Raw genomic sequence first — 22,469 nt, forward strand, 5'->3', positions numbered from 1 at the left:
ATGCAATGGCTCATGTTGGTTAGGTTTATTTTTCTTTTCTTTTTTGGGGATTTTTTTTCCTTCTTATTTACTCCCTTTTTTCGTAATTACTATGAGTTTGCGAGGTTATTATATATGGATTATCATCTATATGAATGTATACTTCACCTATTAATTATGTACTTTCAAACTCTCTGTATTCATGTTACATTTATGTTTGTTTAAAATTAATAAAATGATTTAAAAAGAAAAGGAAAGATTTCACATAGGTTGGGACTGCTTTCTCAGGAGCAAAGAATGCTAAGGGAATTTGAAGGGCAAGGTTTTCACAGAGAGTGGTGGGTATTTGGAACGAGCTGTAGAGGTGGGTATAAATAGGAGCAACTACAGGAGCCCGAAGACATACAATTAGCATTTTAGGAAGAGCATCTTCCCCTCTCCTATCAGATTTCTGACAGACAATGAACTAAACCATAAACACTAACTCATCATATTTGCTTTCTTTTGCTCAACTTCTGTAATTAAAAACAAATAAATATATATTTCTTATTGTAATTTATAGTATTTTTATGTTTTGTACTGTACTAATGCCACAAAATAACAAACTTAATGATCTATGCCAGTGATATTAAATCTGATTCTGAAGCCCTCCAGTCTGGGCAAAGTTCCCATAAATCATTTTAGCATCCTTGCTGGTTTAATCACACATATTCCTACAATTGTGGTAAACGGAAACGCATAAACTGCTCCAAATGTGACCTAACTGACGATTCATCAATAGTGGCCCAGACTGAACAGGAAGTGCCAAAGCCACTTGGCTTGTCTAGAGGAAAAGGGGCTGAGGAAGAAGCAACTATTGCTATTTTTGGCTTAACTACATTATGAAATAAAATTGCTGTAAAGTAGATCTTATAAAGATTTTGATAAAGTGCATTCATTTTCATAGTTCTTGTAACAGTACAGTTGAAATAGTTATTCTTAAGAGTGCATAGCAATTCCACAGTGCCCTTCACATCCACTTCAATCAATGAAGTTTTTTTTTGAAGATTGGAAGTCCCTTCTCTTCTCTTTGTCCCATCAACCCTACTGGGGCATAGGCCTCCGACAGCAGCTCGCCACAGTCCTCCATCCTGGGCCAGTCTTTCAAGTTTGTCCTCGGGTATAGCCCATCGTCAAAGGTCCTTCCTCTCCCAGGGTTGAGGTCTGTGGAGCTTTTGTTGGCATTTCTGTAGCTCTGGGGTTTAAGGGGTGGGGTTGCCAGCCCTATGCCCAACCTCAGCCAGGCCTGCAACTGTCCGTGATGGAGATGAAGTTTGGACCATCCTTTCCTAATTCAAAGACTTCTTTACACAGAGAGTGGTGAGTGAATTGAATCCCCTGCCAGGAGTGGTGGTAGAGGTATATACATCAAGGGCATTTAAAAAACTCATAGATAGGCACATGGACGATAGAAAAATGGGGGCTATGTAGGAGGGAAGGGTTAGATTGATTTTAGAGTAGGTTTAAAGATCAGCCCAACATTGTGGGCCAAAGGGCTGATATGATACTGTTGTGTTCTATGCTCTACATTCTAAGATTAAGATCCCTCTGGTGTTGTAAATATTGCCAAGGACATAGGAGGGTTTTCTTAAAAACTGCCCCCTGAAATCTTTCCTATCTTCCTGAAAGGTTAGTCAGGGCCTCTGGGTTAAATCAGATTGCTGCAATATCAGTAAATGGGGATCTGTAAGGGGTGTAATGGTAGCATATCGGCCAGTGCAGTGCTTTACAGCGCCGGTGATCAGGAATCACGGTTCAATTCCTGCCACTGTCTGTAACGAGTTCGTACAATTTCTCTGTGACTGTGTTCGTTTCCTCCAGGTGCTCTGGTTTCCTCCTACATTGCCAAGAAGTATGGGTTAGGGTTAGTAAGTTGTGAGCATGCGACATTGGTGCTGTAAGTGTGGGCTGCCCCTAGCACACCCTTGGACTGTGTTGGTCATTGACTCAAAGAAAGCATTTCACTGTTTGCTTTGATGTTTCAATGTACAAATGACAAATCTCTTTTCATCTCAAATTGTATTTCACATGTGCACAATTCAGCCCAAGCAGAGTCCCTGCTGTCCACTGACTGGAGCAGGGTTGAGTACAGCTTGGTCCAGACTTTTCAGTGCAATTAATTCCTGTGCACCAAGCAATGTTGCTCAGAACCAACAGATTGATTAACTTTTCAGAAGATCACAATCAGGTTTAATATCGCCAGCATATGTTCTGAAATTTATTAATTCTGCGGCAGCAGTACGATGCAATACAGTGGCGTTTTCCACCTTTTTTTTTTAGCACAACACCCCCCTAAAGCACCCTTATACTTGCCAACACCTCTCTTAGGCACATTATACTTTCCGCACCCCCTCGCCCCGCAGTGTGTAAAAAACATCTCTCCTATATGCTAGCATGAGAAAAGTGATTGTACTGTAGCGGTGTGCTACACGCAGCGCTGAAATAACGATACGGAGTCGATAAGCTGCAGCCAAAGAATAAGTTTATTTCAAATTCACAGTCTTGCTTTCAAGCCTGTCTCCCCCACCCGATACCTCGAGAGGCACGGACTGAAACCCCTTGAGGCTATCTTCCTTTGTGTCTGCACTCTGGCTAATTGTCAGCCGGTTCGAGTGTGCTAGTAATTGGGTCGCCACATAACCCCCCCCCCCCCCCCAGAACCGGCGATACACCCCCCAATATCCACAGTCTGGGCCGGGCCCTGTTTGGGAGGTCGGCCTCTGCGCCGCGGTGCCGGAAACTCGACTGGTTGCGCCAAGTCCACATGAGCTGGTTTGAGTCGGTCCACCGTGAAAACCTCCTCTCTCCCCCCAACGTCCAGCACGAACTTGGACCCGTCGTTTCTGATCACCGTAAATGGCCCCTTGTAGGGCCGTTGCAGCGGTGGCCGATGCCCGCCCCGTCGTACAAACACAAACTTACAGTTCTGCAGGTCTTTGGGTACGCAGGTCGGGTGCCGCCCATGCTGCGAAGTGGGTACGGGGGCCAGGGCACCGAGCCTCTCGCGTAGTCTGCCCAGGACTGCTGCGGGTTCTTCCTCTCACCCCCTTGGGGCTGGTATGAACTCCCCGGGAACGACCAGGGGTGCGCCGTACACCAACTCGGCCGACGAAGTGTGCAGATCATCTTTGGGCGCCGTGCGGATGCCGAGTAGGACCCAGGGAAGCTCGTCCACCCAGTTAGCTCCTCGCAGGCGTGCCATGAGAGCCGACTTCAGGTGACGGTGGAAACGCTCCACTAGTCCGTTCGACTGTGGGTGGTAGGCAGTGGTGTGGTGCAGCTGAGTCCCCAACAGGCTGGCCATCGCTGACCACAGGCTGGAGGTGAACTGGGCGCCTCTGTCGGAGGTAATGTGGGCCGGTACACCAAAGCGGGACACCCAGGTGGCGATCAGTGCCCGGGCGCAAGATTCAGAGGTGGTGTCGGTGAGTGGGACCGCCTCTGGCCATCTTGTGAACCGGTCCACAATAGTGAGGAGGTGCCGCGCCCCGCGCGACACTGGCAGGGGGCCCACGATATCCACATGAATGTGGTCGAAACGCCGGTGGGTGGGGTGGAACTGCTGCGGCAGAGCTTTAGTGTGTCGCTGCACCTTGGCCGTCTGGCAGTGCAGGCACGTTCTGGCCCAGTCACGGACCTGCTTGCGGAGTCCGTGCCAAACGAACCTGCTGGAGACCATCCGGACTACCGGATGGAGGGATGCGCCAAGCTATGAATGGAGTCGAACACACGTCGTCGCCAAGGTGCCGGGACGACGGGACGGGGCTGGCCGCTGGCGACGTCACAGAGTAGGGTCCTCTCACCTGGGCCTACGGGGAGGTCCTGGAGCTGCAAACCGGAGACTGCGGTCCTGTAACACGGGATCTCCTCATCTGCCAGCTGTGCCTCAGACAGTGCCTCAAAATCTACCCCTTGGGAAAGGGCGTGAATGTTAGGGCGAGAGAGCGCATCTGCCACGACATTGTCCTTACCCGAGACGTGCCGGACATCCGTCGTGTATTCAGAGATGTAGGACAGATGGCGCTGCTGGCAGGACGACCAGGGATCGGACACCTTTGTGAATGTAAAGGTAAGCGGTTTGTGGTCCGTGAACGCGGTGAAGGGCCTACCTTCTAAGAAGTACCTGAAATGCCGGATTGCCAGGTATAGCGCCAACAGCTCCCGGTCGAAAGCACTGTATTTGAGCTCGGGTGGCCGCAGGTGTTTGCTGAAAAATGCCAGGGGTTGCCAGCGGCCCACGATGAGCTGCACCAGTACCCCACTGACTGCCATATTAGATGCGTCCACTGTGAGGGCGGTAGGGACGTCCATTCTGGGGTGCACTAGCATTGTGGCGTTCGCCAAGGCATCCTTCGTCTGAATGAAAGCAGCGGCGGACTCCTCGTCCCAGGTAATGTCCTTGCCCGGACCGGACAGCAAGGCGAACAGGGGGCGCATGATCCGGGCAGCTGAAGGGAGGAAGCGGTGGTAGAAATTGACCATACCTACGAATTCCTGGAGGCCTTTGATCGTGGTGGGTTGGGGGAAATGGCGGACCGCATCTACCTTAGCGGGCAGAGGGGTTGCCCCGTCTGTGGTAATCCTGTGGCCCAGGAAGTCAATGGTGTTGAGCCCGAACTGGCATTTGGCCAGGTTGATCGTTAGACCGTAGTCATTCAGCCGGGCATGGAGTTGTCGGAGGTGGGACAGATGCTCCTGACGACTGCTGCTGGCTATGAGGATGTCGTCCAAATAGATGAATGCGAAGTCCAGGTCGCGTCCCACCGCGTCCATCAACCGCTGGAACGTCTGTGCAGCATTCTTCAGGCCGAACGGCATGCGGAGGAACTCAAAAAGGCCGAATGGGGTGATGAGTGCTATTTTGGGGACGTTGTCCGGATGCATCGGGATTTGATGGTATCCGCGGATGAGGTCTACCTTGGAGAAGATCCGTGCGCCGTGCAGGTTTGCTGCAAAGTCCTGAATGTGCGGCACAGGGTAGCGGTCCGGTGTTGTAGCCTCGTTCAGCCTGCGGTAGTCGCCGCACGGTCTCCAGCCCCCTGTCGCTTTGGGCACCATGTGCAGGGGGGAGGCCCATGGGCTGTCGGACCACCAAATGATCCCCAATTCCTCCATCCTCTTGAACTCCTCCTTCGCCAGTTGGAGCTTGACCGGGGGAAGCCGCCGAGCGCGGGCATGGAGGGGTGGTCCCTGGGTCAGGATGTGGTGCTGTACGCCGTGTCGGAGCATGGCTGCCGCGAACTGTGGTGCCAGAACTGATGGGAAATCCGCCAGGACCCTGGTGAAGTTGTTGTCGGACAGCGTGATGGAGCCGAGGTGAGGGGCTGGCAACTGGGCTGCACCCAGGGGGAATGTCTGAAAGGTCTCGGCGTGAACCAGTCTCTTCCTGGGCAGGTCGACCAGTAGGCTGTGAGCCCGCAAGAAATCCGCACCCAGAAGCGGTTGGGCTACGTCGGCCAGTGTGAAGTCCCACGTAAACTGGCTGGAGTCGAACCGTAGCTGCACTGGACGGGTGCCATAAGTCCTTATAGTGCTGCCGTTCGCGGCCCGCAGGGGGGGACCCGGCGCCCTGCTGCGGGTGTCGTAACTCGTCGGAGGTAAGACGCTGATCTCGGCACCGGTGTCGACCAAAAACCGGCGTCCTGACTGCTTGTCCCAGACATACAGGAGGCTATCCGGATGGCCAGCCGTCGTAGCCATCAGCGACGGCTGGCCCTGGCATTTCCTGGGAACTGGCAGGGCGGGAGACAACGGCGGGCTTCTGCGCCCCACCGCTGGTGGTAGAAACACCATTGCTTGTTGGGCTCCACACCCCGGCCTCTGTGTTTAGCAGGCTCTGTGGCAGGGCCTGGACTGGTTTGCTGCTGGGAGCGTGGCCGGGTGATCTGTGCGATGGACGCCCCACTCACCTTCTTGGCGTTCCACAGCACGTCCGCCCGGGTTACCACCTTCCGGGGGTCGCTGAAATCCGCGTCGGACAGCAGCAGGCGTATGTCCTCGGGCAGCTGCTCCAGGAATGCCTGCTCAAACATGAGGCAGGGTGTGTGTCCGTCGGCCAGAGACAACATCTCATTTATTAAAGCTGATGGGGGCCTGTCTCCCAAGCCATCCAGGTGCAGCAAATGGGCAGCTCGCTCGCGGCGGGAGAGCCCGAAAGTCCCTATGAGCAGGGCTTTGAATGCCGTGTACTTGCCGTCCACCAGGGGAGACTGTACGAACTCCGCGACCTGGGCCGCTGTGTCCTGGTCGAGGGAGCTCACCACGTAGTAGTAACGGGTATCCTCTGAGGTTATTTGCCGAACATGGTATTGGGCTTCTGCTTGCTGAAACCATAGGTGAGGTTGTAGCGTCCAGAAGCTTGGCAGCTTCAAGGAAACCGCATTAACAAATGCAGCGTCTGTCATCTCCGGTCCAAAAACGTTTGGACCGTTGGGGTCACCAATTGTAGCGGTGTGCTACACGCAGCGCTGAAATAACGATACGGAGTCGATAAACTGCAGCCAAAGAATAAGTTTATTTCAAATTCACAGTCTTGCTTTCAAGCCTGTCTCCCCCACCCGATACCTCGAGAGGCACGGACTGAAACCCCTTGAGGCTATCTTCCTTTGTGTCTGCACTCTGGCTAATTGTCAGCCAGTTCGAGTGTGCTAGTAATTGGGTCGCCACAGTACTTTAAATTTTATTTGTCTTTAAACTTAGCTTACAGAATACCTGGGCGCTGTACAGCAGCTTCAATATCAATGTGATTCTTGAGCTTGATGGTTTTTGGCAAGAGTTGAAATATTTGGTTTAAGTTGTGACAGCCAAAGCCTTAAGTCCCGACGCGTAACAATGCCCAAGTGATTCTGTTATGTGGTTCACTGCAGTGGAGCCTCTTTCAACAAAGTAGGAGGATGGAAATACAATGAAGGAGCAGTTTGGCTCTTCTCCAAAAACCAGGAAGCTGACCGTGTAGCCAAATACCAAAAAAGCCGACATTTTTGAAAAGCATTTTTGCTTCTTAATTGTTCTGAATTTCAATAATTTCTTCTTGCAAGCTCAGTTCCTGTTCTTCCACCTTGCAAAGAAATGGGTTAATTACTCAGTCCGGAATTTCCAGATTGTTCAAATCCTTGAACAGATTCTGAAAATCCACAATGTTTCTTTGACCTTTTTGACACCGTGGTTGAATTTTTGCTCAAAGTCGACAAAGGAGCTTGGGAAACAGGATTGAACTTGTTATGTGCAGTGACTGCAGATGTAAGCAGTACTCTTGCAAATCACCGTCTGTGAAGGAGAGTGCCATACTTCCCATGCAGGGAAACAGTGGGGGCATTCTTCTCACAATGTTTTGCTTAAAAATATTTCCAATTTTCCAATAAAAGTGGACACTGCACTTTTTACCCGGATTAAATCAAAATTCTCACCCTGCAGTTTCACATTTAGAATGTTCATTTTGTCAGACAAATTGGCTAGGTATGCCACATCTCCACATACAAGTTCAATCCTGTTTCCCAAGCTCTTTTGTTGACTTTGAGCAAAAATTCAACCAGGGTGTCAAAAAGGTCAAAGAAACATTTTAAGCAGCAGCCTTTTGACAGCCAACACACCCCAGTGTGAAGAAGCAAGCATGCAAACTCTTTATCGGTATCTTGGCATAACTGGTGAAATATTCTGCTATTTAAAGGATGAGCTTTAATTTTGCAGATATTACAAGAGTCATGCTTGAAAAATGTCACTGGCTGAGGTTTTTGGCTGCGAGATGTTGACAATGGATTACACAATGAATTGCAAACAGACATGGAACTTGTTTTTTCATAAATGCCACTAATCCAGAATGGTGACCTGTCGTACTGTATATAGTGCTCCATTTGTTGCACAAGATATCATGTTCCTAATCAGAATACTTTAATCGTCAATATGCATTTTGAGCTCATCGCAGATTGATTCTCTGTTGATAATTTGTTTTTAACTTTTTACAAAAGAGAATCTCTTCATAAAGCTTTCCATTTTTGATAAACTGTACACAAGCCATTAGCAATGCCTTGTTGTCTCGCACAGTCGACTCATCCAGTTATATCCCATATTTTGTAGCTCTGTGCATAGTTGATACTCAATGTCTTCACTCATTGCGTCAATATGCCGAGCTACAGAGTTATTACTCAGAAGAATTGATTTTTAAATACTGGTATCCATTTTGAGAACAGTGGTGAGCACTTCGGACACAGCAGGCGTTATTAATCTTTCACCAATTGTATGAGATTTTCCACACTTTGCTAACATATTGGAAATGTTATAAGAGGCAATGAGACTACTATTAAGGTCATTTTTAGCTTTCTTGGCATAAGACTCGTTTGCAACACTTTTTAAATGTTCCTTTCATCTTCTGGAACTGAGTAATACCATAAGTAGCCTTTTCAGGGTGTCTTTTACGAAAGTGTTCCTGCAATCTTGATGGTTTCATGGTTTCATCAGACAGTACAGTATTAAAAATAAGACATATGGGGCGCCGTTGATCTGACAGAAACGGAATAAAACCATACTCCAGGTATGTAACATTGTATTGACGCACTTCCTGTCATTTCTGTTTCTTAGCAGGATTAGAATTCAAGGCTTCTCTGCCTTCAGAATCATAGAGATTGCACTGTACGTATTTATCCATTATTAATGGGACTAAATTAAAATAAAATATAAACACAAACTGGAATGCCTATCAGATGTTGATGAGGGCAGTGAGTTGACATGGATGGAACGGTGGTAGAGGCATGTAAAGGAATGGCAAGGCGAAGATGAAGACGATCACAACATCAAAAATTACATTGACAAGGATTCAGTTTGGAATCTGAATGTTAGTCGGGATACAGCTGGTGTTCAGCAAGCTACTTAATACTATTCCAGTCAGCGCGATTGACCAATCATGTAAGGTCTCATAATCCCCAAAGATGGTTCCTAACCACGCATATGAAGCTGAGGTCACTTTGATCACCTCAAGAGGAATCCTCGGAGTCAACAGGTTAACTGATTGGTTCTACTTCATCGTCTGCACAGCTATGGTTCTTCCTGCGTTTCAGTGCCTCATCCTTAATTTTGGAAGTGACTGCTCTACTAACAGTCGCTCAGGTCTCGTGCCTCAAATTACAATACTGCTTACTGCCTTCCCCAAGAATCTTGAACACCACTCCCCACCCTAATGACTTCTATTTCCCCCTAATGCCTCTTTAGGTCTTGTAGCCACCCCTTTTGGGAATTGCTGCAATACAGGATAACTATAGAAAAAAATCTGTGAATTATCGTTAGTATATATTAAATAGTTAAATTAAATAAGTAGAGCAAAAACAGAAATAAACAAAGTAGTAGTGAGGTTGTATTCATGGGTTCAACGTCCATTTAGAAATCAGATGGCAGAGGGGAAGAAGCTGTTCCTGAATCACTGAGTGTGTGCCTTCAGGCTTCTGTACCTCCTACTTGATGGTAACAGTGAGAAAAGTGCATTCCCAGGTGGTGGGGAGTCCTTAATGATGGACGTCGCCTTTTTGAGGCATCGCTCCTTGAAGTTGTCTTGGATACTGCAGAGGCTAGTACCCATGATGGAGCTGACTAACTTCACAACTCTCTGCAGCTTACTTTGATCCTGTGCAGTAGCCCACCCACCACCCTCCTCCCCTACCATACCAGACAGTGATGTAGCCAGTCAGAATATTCTCCACGGTAAATCTGTAGAAATTTTTGAGTGTTTTAGGTGACATACCAAATTTCCTCAAACTCCTAATGAAATATAGCCACTGTCTTGCTTTCTTTATAGCTACATCGATATGTTTATAGAATTTAAAGCAGTGAATGAACTAATTCCACATTTTTTCAAAAAATAGCTTTTAAATAAAGCTGCTTTACTTTCTCATTCGCTAGGACAGATTTTGTCTGCAGGTTTCCACTATTTATGCAGGCATTTTATCAACGTCATATTAATTCAGCTGCCTATATGACAATGCCAGCAGTTCAAATTAGTGTCAGCATGAACCCAGGCCCTAAGGCTGGTTGTCTTTGAGTTACTTCTGTTTTGGCATCCACAGATCGAACAAAACATATTGCAAATTAATGGCTTCAGCCCAAGTTCTTAGCAACAATGTTATTCTGGTGCATATGTCTCCATACTTACAAGATGTAGGTAATGACTCCGACAGACCACATATCCACTTCAGGTCCATAGGTACAACCGCGCAGAATCTCAGGTGCTGGAGTAAAATGGAAAAGGTGGAAAATCAGTAATTTATGACTTTGTTCATACTGTTTCTGATCTCTTAAAGGTTTCCTATATTAGAACTCAATATTCTCTGAAATATTCTGTTAATTTTGATTTTATTTAACAAAAACGTGGGATCACCTGACAGATCAAAGTCTTTCACAGTATGTGAGTGTTGCTGGTGTTTACTGTTGATCACTAATTTGTCTTTCAGCTGAGTGGCTTGTTCAGTTCTTACAATAGACACAAACTCATCAGTTTCACAATCATTTTATTCCTGATTATATAATTATTTGTACACATTTCTCTGCTAGGCTGGTGGGATTCAAACTCACATTTCTAAACCTTGACTCTTAGCTTCCCAATCGGTCATCCATAAATGGAACCATTAAGCCCTTAGGCCTTGCGATTGGTCGGGTCTGACCATGGATGTTGCGCCCCACCTGTCCTTGTGGTACACAAGCCAAGCCAAGGCAGTACAATGTGGGGAGCAAGCTGTTGCTATGCAGGAGGTTTCCCCTCTCCACATATCTGATGAATCTAATGGTATGGCAGAGACCGACACAATTTGGCACCTGCCGCATCACGTGAGTTGCCAGTCCGTGTTAAGCTCACCTAGGATTACCTCGTCCAGGACTGCCTCGGGGTTTAGTCCCAAAACCCTCCCCATGAGCGGGTATAGCTGCAGGGCAGAGGAGCTTTGAGATCAGAGTTTTTCTTTCTCCTAGATGAGCTGCCAACCACTGCTGACGAGCCCCATCTGCCTGAAGCATTTGGTTGTTAAGATGCCAGTAACCTGCCTTCATCCCTTCTCCTGTCAATAGAACCGTTTCCATCGGGATTAGTGGCTGATCCACACATGAAGGCCAGGAGCTGGACTTGGTTGTGTATTTGAGACGCATGTCATTGGGAGCTTTTAACAAGTAGTGGGAGCTTGTCCTCACTACCTCCCCTGGCTATGATACGCTTAAGGATCTAACCACTAAGCCTCTAATGTGCAAATCCTGTGATCAGCAGGAATTGCAGGACAATAATTGGAAGTAGAAATAGTGAGCTCAGTCCCTACCAGGTCAGATTTAATCCCTGTTTATACCAGCTAAGAATACAAACCAGGATTAAAGCAGATAATATTCCTGGTCCACATGATTTAGATATTCATTGTCTAAACCTCTGAACCACTAGGAAGAGTCACATGGATTAGATCTGACATTTAACGAAATGAAAGTAACACTCATCCTCACTGACCCATCATAAAGTCACATCATAAAGTAAAGCAGGTCAAATGCGACCAAATCAATACTATATCTTTGTGTATTTAATATTTCATTAGTACTTGAGTAATATTGTAAATATTTTGTTTGATTAAACATTCTTGTTCATTTAGGAAACTCATTATGGGTGATAAGAGATTGCATTTGTCATGACACTACCACATGAAATGCGTGTACCTTGCTTGAAATAAACATGAATGAAGACTCGCATCATTTCGGACTCCTGTCTTTTTATTGCAATTGGTTTTCATGTTTTGAAATTACAAAACATAACAATGGCAATGAGATATTTCGAAAACAAACCTGAGATGATTATCTGGCTGTTGAAGCGCAGTGAGACGCTTGACTTAAAAAAAAAATCGTAGTGAGAAATAGTCGTGATAAAAAGAAATGTAGCATATTTTGTTCCTTCAGAGCAGCACATATACATTGCAAAAGGAAAGATGATCGAACTAAAAAAAAAGGTGGAAAACAGAAGAATTTATGTGTTCGTAAACACTGGGTGATAATAATCATAAAAAAGCAGAAATGGCAGGCCTTGTCGGAAAGATATACGCATTCCATTACACAACAGAAAACAGGATTTTGTATATTGAATGAGTTGAGCAATATTTTAAAGCAAATGGAATAGCTGATGAGAAGCAAGTCCCAATTTGGCCAAGTGTATTTGACTTAAAGGCATACAGTCTGCTTCAAAGTTTAACTGCTCCAACCAAACCAGTTGAAATGAGCTTTGCTGCTACGGTGAAAGTACTGCAGGAACATTTAGAACTGAAGCCACTGTTGACTGCAGAATGCTTTAGGTTTCATAAATGGGATCAAAAAGAAGGGGAGTCCATTTCAGTGTACGTGGCAGAAGTGAAGAAGTTGTCTGAGCATTGTCAGTTCAGTGATGAGCTTAATGGGTATAATGGACACCAGCTCAGTTGTTTCAGTCATTTTACAAGATGAGTTTAAATGGCATTTCAAAGATACTAAGCTGAAGCTTGCAGATATACAAATAAGAACTTATACTGGAGAAAGGATAACTCCTGTGGGAAAGACATTAATAACAATAACCAACAAGCCACATTGGGCTTGTGTGTGGTAAAAACAGGAGTATCGTGAGGCCATGATTGGCTGAGACAACTACAACCCGATTGGAGAACCATCTACTATTTGTATGCCACATCTGTTTTCATGCTGTACACCGTGAACAGTTGCCCAACGGAGGGCAAAATGGTGTTGGTGTCAACCTCTGGGACACTGGTCTGAAAGCATATTGGACCAAGGAAGGACCATGCTGCTCAGAAGAAGCATGAAATTGACGAAAGCACTGGTCCAACTACAAAGGTTTTTGTAGGCAATATATTTCAGAAAGCTTCTGATGTATTAATCAGGCAGTTACTTGTGAAATGTAGCTTGGTTTTAAGCTGGAAGAGAGTTCAAGGAGCTTCAGGAAAGTGGCAAGCATTCGACTTTTGTGTATATAAGGAATCAGAATGTACTTTGTGTGCATTAAGGTTATTGCATGAATTTCAAGTGGGAGACAAAAAGCTGCTTGTAAAATTAGATGCAAAGACCAAAGCCCAAATGGATGAATGGAAGACGATAAGACCCTAAGAGATAGGAGCAGAATTAGGCCATTTGGCCCATTAATTTCCACCATTTCATCATGGCTGATGAACTTTTCCTCTCAGCTCCAATCTCCTGCCTTCTCCCTGTAACCGTTCATTCCCTGACCAATCAAAAATCTTTCAACCTCTACCTTAAATATACATTAAGACTTGGCCTCCACAGCAGCCTGTGGCAATGAATTCCACAGATTCACTACTTTCTGGTTAAAGAAAATCCTTCTAATCTCCGTTCTAAAAGGACACTCTTCCATTCTGATGCTGCTTCCTCTGGTCTAAGACTCTCCCACCTTACGAAACACCCTCTCAACATCTACTCTATCAAGGCCTTTAACCATTCAACAGATTTCAATAAGGTCACCCCTCATTCTTCTGGATTCCAGTGAATACAGGCCAGACTTATCAAATACTATTCATATGACAAGCTGTTCAAACCCGGAATAATTTTTGCAAACCTCCTTTGAACCCTCTCCAGTTTCAGCACATCCTTTCTAAGATATGGAACGCAAAACTGCTCACAATACTCCAAGTGAAGCCTCACCAGTGCTTTATAAAGTCTCAACATTACATTCTTGCTTTAATATTCTAGTCCTCTTGAAATGTATGCTAACATTACATTTTCCTTCCTCGCCACAGATTCAACCTGCAAATTAACCTTTAGGGAATCCTGCACAAGGATTCCTAAATCCGTTTGCTCCTCAGATTTTTGTATTTTCTCTCCATTTAGAAAACAGTCAACTCTTTCACTTCTTGTATCAAAGTACATGACCATACACTTCTGAACACTGTATTCCATCTGCCACTTCTTTGCCCATCTCTTAATATGTCTAAATCCTTCTGTAGTCTATTCCTTCAAAACTACCTGCTCCTCCACCTATCTTTGTATTGACTGAAAACTTTGTAACAAAACCATCAATTCCATCATCCAATTCATTGATATATTATGTAAAAAGAATTGGTCCCAACACAGACCCCTGTGGAACACCACTAGTCATTGGCAGCCAACCAGAAAAGGCTCCTTTTGTTCTCTCTCTTTGCCTCCTGCCAGTTGGCTTTATTCATGCTAGAAACTTTCCTGTAGTGTCATGGGTTTGTAGCTAAAGCAGCCTCATGTGTGGCACCTTGTCAAAGGCCTTCTGAAAATCCAGGTACACGACATCAACCGATTCTCCTTTGTTTACCCCACTTGTTATTTCTTCAAAGAGCCCAACAGATTTGTCAGGCAACATCTTCCCTTGAGGAAATCATGCTGACTACAGTCTATTTTATCATGTGCCTTCAGGTACATCAAAAGCACAACTAATTGACTCCAACATCTTCCCAACCACTGAGGTAAGCCTAACTGGCCTCTAATTTCCTTTTTTCTGTGTCTGTCCCTACTTGAAGAGTTGGGTGACATTTGCATTTTTCCAGTCTTCCAGAATCATTCTAGAATCTAGTGATTCTTGAAAGGTCATTAGTAATGCCTCCATGATCTCTTCAGCCACCTCTTTCAGAACCCTGGGGTGTACACCATCTCATCCAGGCGACTTATCTACCTTCAGATCTTTGTTTCCCAACAACCTTCTCTCTGGAAATGGTAACTTCACACATTTCATGACCCCTGAACTTCCACAGTGAAGACTAATGTAAAATAGTTATTCAGTTTGTCTGCCATTTCCTTCTCCCCCATTACTACCTCTCCACCATTGTTTTCCAGTAGCCTGATATCCACTCTCACCTCTCTTTTCCACTTAATGTATCTGAAGAAATTTTTGGTATCCTGTTTCATACTAATGGCTAGCTTACTTTAATATTCCATCTTTACCTTCTTAACTACTTGCTTAATTGCCTTTCATTGGTATTTAAAAACATCCCAATGCTTTAAGTTCCCACTAATTTTTGGTCTACAATATGCCTTCTCTTTGTCTTTTATGTTGGCTTTGACTTCCCTTGTTAGCCATGGTTGTGTCATAGTGCCTTTTGAATACTTCTTCCTCTTTGAGACGTATATATCCTGTGCCTTCAAAATTGCTTCCAGAAATTCCAGCCGTCACTGCTCTGCCGTCATCCCTGCCAGTGTTCTTTTCCAATCAATTCTGGCCAACTCCTCTCTCATGCCTCCGTAATTCCCTTTACTGCACTGTAATACCATTACAGCTGACTTTAGCTCCTTCTTCTCAAATTTCAGGGTGAATTTGATCATATTATGATCACTTACCCCTAAGGGTTCTTTGACATTAAGCTCTCTGATCAATTCCAGTTCATTGCATAACACCCAATCCAGAATAGCTGATCCCCTAGTGGGCTCAACCATGAGCTGCTCTAAAAAGTCATCTTGTAGGCATTCTGTAAATTCCCCTCTTGGAATCCCATACCAACTTGATTTTCCCAATCTACCCGTATATTGGAGTCCCCCATGACTATTGTAACATTGCCTTTTTGGCACGCATTTTCTATCTCCCATTGTAACTGTAGACCACATCCTTACTACTGCTTGGGGGTCTGTATATACTGTAACTCCCAGCAGGATCTTTTCACCCTTGCAGTGCCTTGGCTCTATCCACAACATCAGTGATGCCTACAACATCATATTTGCCAATCTGTAACTGTGCTACAAGTTCATTGGCCTTATTCCACATACTGCTCACATTCAAATATAACACCTTTAGTCCTGTATTCGATCTTTTCGATTTTGTCTGCCATTACATTGCAACTCATCCTGTTGACTGTAATTTTGCCATCCCATCAGCATCTCCTTGCTAGGAGTCTCATTACACATTGCCTCTGTTTGTAAACCAACTACCCCATCTTCAGTGCTATCACTCTGGTTCCCAGCCCCCTGCCAAATTAGTTTTAACTCACCTGAACAAATCTGCCCACAAGAATATTGGACCCCTTCGGGTTCAGGTGTAACCTGTCCCTTTTGTATAAGTCATACCTTCCCCAGAACAAATCCCAATGATCCATAAATCTGTACCCCTGCCCCATGCACCAGTTCCTCAGCCAAATTATCCTATTCTTACCCTCACAGGCACGTGGCACAGGCAACAATCCAGAGAATACTACCCTGGAGGTCCTGTTTCTCAGTTTTTTACCTAGCTCCCTAAAATCTCTCCTCAGGACCACCTCACCTTGTCTACCTATGTCATTGGTGCCAATATGCACCAAGCCTTCTGGAAGGCCGAAAAGAAAGGAATCAATGGAGATACAAAAACAGAGGATTCGTTAGATGGTGTTGTCTATGAGGAAACCAAGAGGAGAGATCAGATCGTAAAGGGAGTGATAGAAGGATTAATAAGAGAATACTCCAGCGAACTGAAGATCAAGATGCACAAACTAATAGAAGAAAAGGGAAGGGGAAGAGAGGTGTCCAGAGGTGTCAGAGTCAACTCCTGCAACCAACACGGAGGGGGGCCCAGAACCTGAGATTGTTACACAACTACACGTCTCTACCGCCAGGCAGAGTTAGCGCTGATGCTTTTTCTGCTGGTGGGGGGGGGGGGGTAATCGTTGCTATGCTGATGCTTACACGTGGGAAGCGGGTGCTGGAAGCGACACTAACATTTAACTGTCATTCATTCTTTGGGGCACTCCTCTGTTTTGGTGGATGTTTGCAAAGAGAAAGAATTTCAGGATGTGTATTGTATCCATTTCTCTGACATTAAATGTACCTTTGAAACCTTTGTCAGGAAAGATGTTATCCCATACAAGGAAGAAAGCTTCCACGGTGACTAAATCTTGAGGCTTGACTGGCACAATTTAATATTTACTATGCAGTGGATGTCTATATAGCAGTTGTATTATTTAGTATACTCTGTGTGTGTGTGCTTCAGATGCATTCTATATTGAATTGGAGTTTATAGCTAACTAGGGAGGAGTGTTGTGTGTTTAATATTGCAGTGGTCTTTGAGTAACATTATAAATATATAGTTTGATTTAGCATACTTGTTCATTTAAACAATTCATTACATGTGATATGTAAAAAAATAAGTGAAATGCATATGTCATGACGCTACCATGTGGTACGCGCACTTTGCTTACAGTAAGCACGAACTAAGTCTTGCATCATTTCAGACTCCTGTCTTTTTATTGCAATAAATTTTTTGTTTGCAAAACATAAAGTCAACAGGCTGGATGTGAGTCTTCCACAGTTGTATCAAAAGTAGAACAACAGGAGGTGTTAACTTTTTACTATTTAGAGTTGCTACTTTATTAGGTTGGGTGTCAATGTGGAGATACTTCTCCACCAAAGTTGTGTAAGTCCTCTAGCCTTGGGCGAGGTGTAGCACCTGCTTAGCCCCCGATCAGGGTCATGAGAACCTACGGGAGCAGGTGGTGGATGGTTTTATGAGCAGCTGGTGCAGATCACAAGTCCTGGTTATGCGACTACTGACGCCAGGCAGACAATCTCAGAAGAGTATTGATAATGGCTGGGGTCACCCATTTTGTAAAGACACTGCCCAGAGGGCAGCAATGGCAAACCGCTTCTGCAGAAAAATTTGCCAAGAATGATCATGGTCATGGAAGTACCATGATTGCCCATGCAATACAACACGAAGTATAACGAAGGAAAACTTCATTAGGTACACCTACTTGAAAATGCAAATATAGAACATAGACAACTGCAGCACTTTACAGGCCCTTTGGCCCACAGTGTTGTGCTGACCATATAATCTACTCCAGAAATTGCCTAGAATCTCCCTACTGCATAGCCCTCTATTTTCCTAAGCTCCATTTACCTATCTAAGAGTCTCTTAAAAGACCCTGTTGTATCCGCCTCCACCACCGTCGCTGGCAGTGCATTCCACGCACTCACCACTCTCTGTGTGAAAAGCTTACCCCTGACATTTCCTCTGTACCTACTTCCAAGTACCTTAAATTATGCCCTCTCGTGTTAGCTATTTCAGCCCTGGAAAAAAGCCTTTAGTTATCCACACGATCAATGCCTCTCATCATCTTGTACAACTCTATCAAGTCACTTCTCATCCTCCGTTGCTCCAAGGAGAAAAGGCCAAGTTCACTCAACCTCTTTTCATAAGGCATGCTTTCCAATCCAGGCAAATATCTGATTGGCCCATCATGTGGCAGCAACTCAATGCATAAGAGCATGCAGACATGGTCAAGGAAATCATTTGTTGCTGAGATTAAGCATCAGAATAGTGAAGAAATGTGATTTAAGTGACTTTAACCGTGGAATGATTGTTGGTGCCAGACGAGGTGGATCGGGTATCAGACACTGCTGATCTGAGATTATCACATTCAACTGTCTCTAGAGTTAACAAACAAAAACAAAATAATATCCAGTGAGCAGCAGTGCTGAGGGTGAAAACGCCTTGTTAATGAGAGAGGTCAGAGGAGAATGGCCAGACTGGTTCAAGCTGACAGGAAGGCGACAATAACTCAAATAACCATGTGTTACAACAGTGGTGTGCAGAAGAACATCTCTAAACACACAACACATCAGTCCTTGAAGTGAATGGGCAACAGTAGCAGAAGAACATATGCTTGTGAGGTACCAAATAAAGAGGCCACTGTGAATTTTCACCATAATTTCATAAAAATTCATCAATTCTCATTATTAAAAATATCTCTCCTTTTAGTGCCAGTGTATTAATAGGCAATTCAGTATGTCCATTTCTTGCCTAGGAAACATTCTAATCTGGGTGACATATATGCATATTTCAACTTTAACATAAGAATTGAAGTCACTCAAGCCTGTTCCAACATTTAATAAGATTAACTGTCCACTTTCCTGCCGGATTTCCTTATTGTTCAGAAACTGTTTGATTACACCCATGGAATGAACACTTTCAGTTTAAAGGGAAGACTTTGCTAGCTTTCATTCTAATTCATAGACACTGTCAAGTCAAGTCAAGTCAAATCAAGTCCAGGATTGATGCTAATCGCAACAAGATAATACTGTAAAGGACAACAGGGCAATGGGCTCTGCTTAAAGATCTAAAGAGTAGACCATAAGACATAGGAACAGAATTAGACCATTCGGCCCATCGAGTCTGCTCTTTCACTGCATCATGGCTGATTTATTATCCCTCTCAACCTCATTCTCTTGCCTTCTCCCTTAAGCTTTGATGTCCTAATGAATCAAGAACTTTTGAACCTCTGCTTAAAATGTACTTAATGACTTGGGCTCCACAGCCATATGTGGCAATGAATTCCACAGATTCCCCACTCTCTGCCTAAAGAAATTGCTCCTCATCTCTGTTCTCAAGGGACATCCTTGTACTCTGAGGTTGTGCTCTTTGGTCCTGGACTCTCCTACTATAGGGCACATCTCTCCACATCCACTGTATCTGGGTCCTTCATTAATTGATAGATTTCAATGAGATTCCTCCTTCATTCTTCTAAACACCAGTGAGTACAGGCCAAAGCCATCAAATGTAATCAATGTCAACCCTTTTATTCCCAGGATAATTCTTATGAACCTCCTCTGGACCCTATCCAATGCCACAAATCCTTTCTTAGATAAGGGGATCAAATCTGCTCACAATACTCCAACTGCTGTTTGACCAATGCTTTATAAAGCCCTTACATTACATTCATGCCTCTACATTCCAGTCCTCTAGTCCTCTGGAGTAGTACTGGAGCAGACAGCTAATGTAAGATGGCATTTCTTGAGGACTCTCACTCGTTAAAAGTTATTGTGGTTATCAGTTTACTGCCCGCATAATATGAAAATGATTACTTGAGCTTAGAGTTGAAGATTTTGGAACTGGTCAACCATTTCTGAATCTAGCTTTTGAGCAAGTGTACATATCCATTCCTGATGAAGGATCTCAGCCCGAAACGTTGGCTACTCTTTTCTCATGGATGCTGCCTGACCTGCTGCGTTCTTCCAGCATTGTGTTCATACATATTCATTTCCTTGTGACACTGAAGGCCACTTAGCCCATCAAATACATGCTAGCTAACCGAGAAAACTCATCAGTACTATTTACCCTGTAATATGTTACTTCAGACAGCCTATTAATAAAGGTAGTGCTGGTGAATCATGGTGACCTTCTGCGGGCCACATAGAAAACCAAATATACCTCTTCTGTATTACGGTCAGTGCAATATGAAGCATGTACTTTCTCATTAAGCAACTTAATGGACTACAAATCTCCCATTCTTCTGATTGACTCGGTGGACTTAATTCCCAAGCAAGCAGGTATGACACCTGTAAGTGGACATAGGTTCATCGCCATGGCAGGAAGTGAGGCAGGAGGGGGGTGTTCTCCAAGCCAGACTGAAACACTGAGGAACAAGACTCCTTCTACTCGGTATCTTGTTAGCAAATGAGCAGTTGCTGGAGAACAAAACTGAGGACATGAGGGCATGTTTGCTGTATTGAAGAAAAAAATGATAAATAGCGTTCTGTGTTTTATTGAGGTATGGCTTACTCCCAGGACACCAGACACGGCAATCAGACCTGAAGGCATCTCGATACACAGGACGGACCAATCTGCTAATTCACAAAAAGAAGAGAGTGGAGGTGTGTGTTTCATGCGGTGCTCCAACAGTTTAGTCGAATTCACGTTCCTCCGACCTTGAACACCTAATGGATCAAATTCCATCCAGTCTATTTATCTAGGGAGTTCTCCATAATCCTGACCACAGTTTGCGTACAGCCAGCGGCTGACTATTGTCAAGCACTTGAGATATTGCATGATGCTGTCATGAAACAGCCCAGCCCGACATTGCATTTCATATTGTAGCGCTGGAGGTCCCAGCACACTGTTATACTAAGATAAGGAATGCCTACCATAGCATGCCAAGACCACATTTTGGGAAATCTGATCACTTGGCTGTCCTTCTCCTACCTGCACACAGGCAGAGGATAAAGAGCAAAGCTTTAGAGTTAGGACAATAAAGAGGTAGGCATGGGAGTCCGAGGAGGGGCTACAGGATTGCTTTGAGTTGGTGGACATAGCCATCATCTGAGAATCTGAATACACCATGAGTACATATCTGAGTACACCATGGTTCTCATGAAAATTATAAAAACAGTTATAGATGAGTGTGTCCCCACAAAATCATTCAGAGTCATCCCTACCCAGAAATCCTGGACGAACCATGAGATCCACAATCACCTCTTATGAACTAAAATCAAGTGACATAGGTGACAACAGTGATCCTAGGCTCACTTTCATTGCCAAAACATCGAGGAACCACTGTGATATCCCACAGACCCCACTGATCCTGTGATTTCGGTCTCAGGGGCTGATGCACAAGCAGCCTTCAGTAGAAAACCCATGGAAAGCACCCACCCCAGATGGGTTACAAAAAGCAGTGAATACAGCCCAGAGCATAACAGGTAAAGCCTGCCCCATCAATGAGCATGTCTACTGCTTAGGCACAGTTCAGCCAGAGACTCATTCCACAACACTGAGCGTCATAGGAAGTCATTCCTGCCTGTGGCCATCAAACTTTACAACTCCTCCCTCGGAGTGTCAGACACCCCGAGCCAATAGTCTGGTCCTGGACTTATTTCCACTCGGCATGATTAGCTTGTTATTATTTAATTATTTATGGTTTTATTTTGCTGTATTTCTACACTATTCTTGGTTGGTGCGGCTGTGACGAAACCCAATTTCCCTCGGGATCAATAAAGTACGTCGGTCTGTCTGTCTGTACATGGAGGACTCTCGCAGGAAAGCGCATCCATCATCGCGGACCCCACCACCCAGGTCATGTTCTTTTCTTGCTGCTGCTATCAGGAGGAAGGTAGAGGAGCCTCAGGGCTCACACCACCAGGTTCAGGAACAGTATTACCCCTCAACCATCAGGCTCTTGAACCAAAGGCTTCACTCAACTTCACTTGCCCATCACTAAAATGTTCCACGATCAATGGACTCATTTTCAAGGACTCTTTATCTCATGTCCTCCCTATTAATTGCTTATTTATTTATTAATATTATTTCTTCCTTTTTATATTTGCAGTTTGTTGTCTTTTACACACTGGTTGTTTGCCCAGTTGGGGCTGCCTTTGATTGATTCGATTATGGTTATTGGATTCATTGAGTATGCCCGCATGAAAAAGAATCTCAGGGCTGTATATGGTGACATATATGTACTTTGAACTTTGAACAACCCCTTGATCCTCCACCAACCATCTTAGAATGGAGGTGGATTACAATGGCAAATGAATCTACTAATCAGTATGTCTTTGGATTGTAGAAGGAAACCAGATAATCTGATTCTCAACCAGAGAATAAGTTAAGTTAGCCCTTGCTACCTTCTCACTTGGTTCCTAATCTGTGGACTCCACCCAGGATGTCTTGCCCTGTGCATTATATCAATGAAACTACTGTTCATCCAATAGTAAATAGGAAGAGAGTAGTTTTACTAATATCATGGTGACAATGA

General features: G+C 44.7%; 1 protein-coding gene across 1 annotated transcript in view; it reads right to left on the bottom strand.

Annotated features, from left to right (window-relative positions):
* The window catches only part of LOC140739806 (calcium/calmodulin-dependent protein kinase type IV-like), a 141,027-nt gene that overhangs the window by 11,639 nt on the left and 106,919 nt on the right, over window positions 1-22,469 (bottom strand). The window contains exon 8 of the mRNA XM_073068351.1: window positions 10,154-10,229. Within this exon, the coding sequence (XP_072924452.1) occupies window positions 10,154-10,229 (76 nt within the window). The remainder of the gene's footprint in view (window positions 1-10,153; window positions 10,230-22,469) is intronic.

This window comes from Hemitrygon akajei, chromosome 16 (genome assembly GCF_048418815.1).
Source record: "Hemitrygon akajei chromosome 16, sHemAka1.3, whole genome shotgun sequence".
Lineage (NCBI taxonomy): Eukaryota > Metazoa > Chordata > Chondrichthyes > Myliobatiformes > Dasyatidae > Hemitrygon > Hemitrygon akajei.